This window comes from Chaetomium strumarium (assembly GCF_033439665.1).
Source record: "Chaetomium strumarium strain CBS 333.67 chromosome Unknown B0T15scaffold_2, whole genome shotgun sequence".
NCBI classification, from domain to species: domain Eukaryota; kingdom Fungi; phylum Ascomycota; class Sordariomycetes; order Sordariales; family Chaetomiaceae; genus Chaetomium; species Chaetomium strumarium.
The window spans coordinates 2,059,781-2,065,780 of record NW_026944430.1 but is presented as its reverse complement, the minus strand read 5'-3'; the positions used below and the strand labels follow the sequence as shown (position 1 = coordinate 2,065,780).

General features: G+C 52.0%; 2 protein-coding genes across 2 annotated transcripts; both read right to left on the bottom strand.

Annotated features, from left to right (window-relative positions):
- Window positions 1–350: 350 nt before the first annotated feature.
- Window positions 351–1,627, bottom strand: B0T15DRAFT_490921 (uncharacterized protein; the record flags this gene model as incomplete). The annotated part of the gene is made up of 2 exons (XM_062866734.1): window positions 351–674; window positions 1,460–1,627. 2 exons carry the CDS (start codon window positions 1,625–1,627, stop codon window positions 351–353), a joined length of 492 nt encoding a protein of 163 aa, XP_062724113.1.
- A 2,124-nt stretch (window positions 1,628–3,751) lies between these two features.
- On the bottom strand, window positions 3,752–5,609 carry B0T15DRAFT_410673 (uncharacterized protein). Its single transcript, XM_062865380.1, has 2 exons — window positions 4,548–5,609; window positions 3,752–4,466 (listed from the first exon to the last, which is right to left on the bottom strand). The coding sequence occupies exons 1-2, from the start codon at window positions 5,524–5,526 to the stop codon at window positions 4,039–4,041; spliced, it is 1,407 nt and encodes a 468-aa protein (XP_062724112.1). The 5' UTR covers window positions 5,527–5,609; the 3' UTR covers window positions 3,752–4,038.
- Window positions 5,610–6,000: the final 391 nt, after the last annotated feature.

Below are 6,000 nucleotides of genomic sequence, written 5' to 3'. Positions count from 1 at the left end.
TTGCCTTGACATGGCTCGAGCGAGAGTGGACCTTGTTTCAGGTGATAAGACCGCAGCCTGTGTTGGCTCGGAGTCTCCCACCTCTCCTGATGACCCGCCTCTGAAGTCGCCAGTTCAAACGCCTTCCATAACGCCCGCCACCGACTTTGGCCTCCTTTTTTGTCCATTGTTCGGTACTATTATTGCTGAAGCATATCCGAGCAAATCGACGATCTAACTTGATAAACCAAGCTGCATCTTCGTGAAATTCATCAAACAGGGGCAGGGATGAACTGGCAACACCGACGCAATGTACCACCATCTGCTTAAGCGCGTTTGACCCCGTGGCATCGGAGACGAAAATGGTTCCGCTAGTTCTCTGCCACTTTCACCGAGCCTGTTGAAGGGCGATCCTCCGTGACATCCTCAATGCGCCTGACGCTGTCGTCCAGACCCGTCCGCCTGCCGGCACCGTCGGTAAGAAGTGGCCGGCCTTGGGCGTCGTACATCCTGGTCTGCGTGACGGGCGGCTCGCCCAGCTTCTGCTTAGTTGTTCGCACGCCAGAGCCGTCGTTGTTCGAGTACGCCTCGTGCTTGTAAGCCCATCCCTTGATCGCGCCGTGTCCGTTGGCGGAAGCGGAGCCTACGACGACGGCCGAGGCGGAGCTAGAGAAGGAGAAGTTGAACGGCATGATCTTGTCCGTTGTGGATGGATACTACTAGGCTTCTTGATGTATGGTATTGGGTTGGAAAGTAAGCCGTGGCTTGCAAGTTGAGACTTTTGGTCTTCGAGATCGGTGGTGACGTCACAAGGTTGTGGAGTCATTCAATACGGAAATATGCTTAGTGTATCCATAACAGCCTCACTTCGAAGCCTATCCGTCCACCGTCCCCTTAAGCAAGGGGAGGAGTGAATCAGCGAGCTATAGGACTTAAGCTTAAGGTAAAATTGTCTATCACTCCTCGCCACCAATACAGGACAGGTTTGGGATGCGGTCTGCTGAGTCTCTCGCCATGGCATGGTAGGTTTACTGCCTTGCGGGAACTTCGAGTTTCGGTGACGGTACTTCAGGATGGTAAGATATTCTTCAGTACGGTAATTTACTATAAGCGTACGGTAAGATCGCCTTAAGTGTGGTAAGATGCCCGTAAGTTTGTACTTGGACGTATGCACGATACACGTGCAGCACTTGTATTGGCTTCTTCGCGGGATAGGTATTGTACTTAGTAGCAATGGAAGGTTGGCGTCACTCGGTGAAGCGGTAGGCAGCGGTGCTTGTCAGACTCGGTTAGGTGCGCGGTTGCGTACTACTGCCTAGGTAACAAGTTGACACCGCGTTATTGTTGAGAGTAGCAGTGAATATGAGTGTGTGCGGCTAGTAGAATCCATCCTGAACGACACAGATCGAGTACACCCTGTCCCCGTAAGGAAGACCGGTAGCGGCGGAACGTCTTTTGGTCTTTGTATCTTTAGTATTACCTCCTTCAGGGCCGAGAGCCACGAGTTGGCATGACTAATGCGCTCGAAGATGGCTTTCTCCCTGTCGACAAGCTTGAGGAGCAAGATATCCATGTCCCCGTCCCAAGGGGACGGGTCGCGTCTGGTGATCTCGGCGTTTTCCTCATGCTTGTAATTCGCGGCCAACATCGCAAGCAGCATGCAAGTTGCACAATCGTCGTAGAAGGTGTCGAGACGAACGTCCACTCTGTGCCACGGCCGCGTGTCAGGCCAAGCGACGTTAATGCCCTCTAAGATAATGTCCCTCTGGTATGGGTGGTTGGGGCCGAGGGTATTGGCGACAAGTTGCAGCTGCCTAAACGGACCACGCAAACAGAGGCACCCGCCTGTTACTGCACTATAAATCACCCGTCTAATACTCAAGATGAGTGAGTACTGGATTATAGGCGGACCCAGCTATACCGGGCCATCTATCGCACCCTAAGACCGGGAATGAGCGCTATAGTTCGGAGATCGTGTTAGGTTTCCGAGGTCGGACCTCTCCACGAACCAACAAAGCTCGCCCTCGAGATGACTCCGCTACGTACTAGCCACGTAGTCGTCCTGCTAGAGGGTACCTACATATTCTACAATGCCGGAGATAGCAATGAGGCTATTGCTAGGGACAGTCAGAAGACAAGCTGTGTACTCTTTAACAAGGAAAGTCCAGGTATATCTGACGTCGGCTAAGAACTTGGATCTTCTCGCGTGCGCCTTTTGTTTAAACACTAGGGACCAAGCTCTTAAAGAGTAGCTGGTACCAGCCTATAAGCATGCTTAGGATATGTTCTAGCCGGGTTTCTATAGCAGCCTACTTAAGATATTCCTAGACTATTATTAAACTAAAAGATATAAGGTAAGAGAAAACACTCTTAGAGAACTTAGGCCTAGGTATTTACAAGTACTCGGGGGACGCTTCTATACTAATAGTTAAGGTTATAGATATAAAATAATCTCGTCTTATCCTTACAATCACTAATTTTTAGTTTAATAAGTTATAGAAGAAAGATAATTTAGTCTCTAGGGCTAAACATCGATTTAAGGCAGCCGTTTATATCACCTACCTAGAAGGTATTAAGATAGACCTTATAAGTATAAATTCACACTGCTAGTCGGTTATATTATCCTTGTCTTATTAGATACAGAGCAAATCGATCTGAAGGTAGCGGATACCTAGCTCGAGCGAGACAAAGATAGCATCTTATATAAGCTAGGGTAGCGATCCTAGTAATACTCCCTCGGCTAGTTAAGGATAGGTGCGCTTTATAAGCCGGAGTTACTCTGTCGGGTCCTGGCGATAGGATAGGGTTGTAAATCACCTAGTCGGGATTACCTTTACCGTTTCTATAAGCGCTACTATTTGCTCCGGACTCGGTTCTATGCTACTATGACTGATACGGCATAAGTTAAGAAGGTGGGTTAGATACCAAGGCCGGTCCCGGAGATAGTATTGTACCTCTTATAGTATCGGACGCAATTGACAACCCACTACTTCGCCAAGTCTAAGGTCTCGGGAGATCGGGTATTGTTAGTAAGCGCGACGGGGTATATGCTAGCGTCTGGTTGTGGTGCTAGTCGGGGCATCGGGATCTGGCATGAAAGGCATCTTACCATCAGTGGACTCAACAATTATAGTAGTAACCCACTGAAAGGCAGGAATGAGGGGCCCAGCCAATAGAGGGCAGCTAACTTTGATCCAAAACCGTCGAGGTAGCCCTTGTGGTCGAACGGTGATTCGTGTGCAGTCGAACTTGGTGCAGCCTTCTTCCAAGGTCGACGAAGTGCTGCCCTTGTGCGGCGAAGAGACTTGCATGACGAAGCTTCTATTTTTGGGGGGTAGCATCTCCCACACGGCAATGCAAAGGCTGCGACGTTGGGCAACGGCCTCCTTCAGACTTCGGTACGTCGGATGGTGTAATCCCGGGCCACTCGTCCGGCTTGTGACTCTGGTCGCCGCGAAGTTGCTGTCCTTCTACGGTGTCGGAACCCGTTGTCTGTGTATCATCATCACTGACAATACATTGCAGCACCTCGCGGCATCGGGCGCAAACCATTTTGAGGTCTGGTGCTAGGATGATCAGACTTCATCAGCGACGAGCCGAAATCACGAATTCGAAACGGCATGTGAGGTAGGTAGGTGGGAGAGAAAGCCCATAACTTACCACTACCTTTTCTAGTATGGAAGGCGATTCTGAGCGTGTAAAGGAGAGACTAGGTACAATACCTAGGGTGAGTTCCCGGCGGTAACTGTTGCAGTATGCAGAGATCACAGGCATGAAGATAGGTAGCTGAATTCGTGATATGTAAGAGAGAGGAATCTAGATATGCCCAGGTAAGCCACTTCTGTGGCTTATAGGGTGGGACGGCTTGAAAGCCACAGTGAACACAAAGACGATAAGGCCTTAGTAGTCCAACAGTAACTTAACTGCTGACTCAGACCTACCTAGTATTACCCACTGTAGGACACACCTAAGGTGTTCACTCGTAGTATAATAATCATCAAGCCCATATTTTCCAAAGCCCAAGATTCACTAACCTCCCACTTGATTAAGGTGGCCGCATTATGTAGCTTGACCTTGTCCATCCCTCGTGAGCAGGACCTCGTCCTTCCCCTTGCTCTCGATTAAGCGGCGGCGATCCCAGAATACATGACCCCATGTCTTCAGAGGGGCAGGAATGATGGGTCCGTAGGCGTTTACATATCTTCCGCGCCAGCCAATGACCCAAGCGAGCGGCGGGCCGTCCTCGGTGTCGCCGGCAAAAACGAGCTTCTCCCTACGAGCTTCGGCGAGATCACCTTCGGAAGCGTAGAGAGCTCGTCTGCTGTGTTGCGTCGCCCAACTCAGGACATGCTCATACGTGTAGCACGGGACCTGGTATCGCTGTATCGTCTTGACCAGCTCCTCGTGGTTGTGGGTTGCCAAGACCTGGGAGAACAGCTGGATCCCCCTCAAGGCAGTGCCTTCCCTCAGTAGCCGGCGGTCAGCTGCTAACGTGCGGTGTTGCTGTCAGTACCGACGGCGCCCGAGGTTGATATTTATCATGATGTTCGGGTTGAATGGGGACCTACCTTCGCACTGGGAGGCATCGAAGACTGCATCGTACTTATTCCGTATCAGGGTGTAGATGCAGTCAATTTCCTCTACCTCCCAGGGGTTAAGGTTGCTAAAGAAGAGGGCCAGTGTCTCGGTAGGGTCAAGCATGGGCATTGCGCGGTATCGTCTAGGTTTGGGCCCCTGACCGAAGAGGTTACAGTAAAGCTGAAAGCGGTACAAGGCCCGTAGAAGACGTGTTTGTTCTGCATCGGACAGACTACCGACCTCGAGGGAAGGATCGAGATGTTGGAGGAAGAGGGCTGCGCACTTCAGCGATAGGGGTCGAGCGACAGACTGGTGGAAGACTGCGATGTCGAGAAGGTCGGCTAGGGTACAGTCTTCGAGCGCCAGTTCGGGCCCCGCGAAGCGCAGCGAAATGTAGCTGTGAAGGAAGTCCCGCATTGCGTCCGGGGCCAGCGGCCGAGGCGGACTATAAAGCGTTGCAGACCTCTGCACGGCGTGGGCATCAACCAGCATGCTGCCGAGGGTGGAAAGGAGCACCCGGCTCAGCACATGTTTCCGATCTAGACGGTATTGCTGGTAAATGACGGGCGACGCGAGGATGAGCGACCTCAAATCATCCAGGTCGCGAATGTAAGCGAGAACCTGGAGTCTTAGTTCAGAGGGCAGTGTTTCTAGCCTACTCGCGGCGGGCGTCAGCTGCGCCGGACTGGCATGTGACGAACCAGGCTGGGCCCGCTGGGACATGTCGATGGAATCGTCGTCAGCGGGAACATCGATATCCACGAAATCTCTAACGGCGGTGGCAGTGCAGGTGTCGGTGGTGATTGCAACGTCGGGTTCGGGCTGCTGTGGACACGGTCGCTGATCGAGGCTGGTTGCAGGTGCTGTACCAACCGTGCCATCACTCTGATGGGCGTGCTTTGAGTTTGCAGCCTTTACTCGCTCACGCAGCCGCGCAAAAAGCCCGAATTTGCTCCATTGGCTCGGCATAGTGATCGGAGTCAATTCAGTGGCGCGATAAACCCGTAATGATGCAGTAGAGACATTAGCTGGAAAAGGGGAAATATACTTCCATGGCACCTAATGATATAGAACTTGGAACACTGCCAACAAGCAAAATCTCCCGCGTTGCACAACTGTAGTTGCTGACTCAGCAGATCCGACCTTACGCTTACACGCACGTTTGCTTGACGAGATCCCGTTCGCGTTCGCGGACCGGGGCCGCCTCTATAATGACTACAAACGGCGTCGGCGACGGAGGTCGGGAAGGCGTCGCCCATTTTACTTCGTTCACACCCATCGATTCCTCTAGAACGCGTCCCGGCATCGCGATGGGGATGTGTTTTCGGCGCCAGGATCCTGTTCCCTATTGGGGATACGAACTAAACTACGTCCGACCTTCGAGGCTCTGTACTAGCCTAGGTCGCTTATACCATCGCGACCTCTCTCCCTCCTTTTCCCCTA

What these genes read in the sequence shown, in the direction of transcription:
- B0T15DRAFT_410673 (XM_062865380.1), bottom strand. Translation starts at nt 5,526, where the DNA reads ATGCCGAGCCAATGGAGCAAATTCGGGCTTTTTGCGCGGCTGCGTGAG. An exon ending in CGATGCCTCCCAGTGCGAAG is followed by an intron (nt 4,467 to 4,547) that starts GTAGGTCCCCAT and finishes ACCGCACGTTAG; the next exon opens with CAGCTGACCGCCGGCTACTG.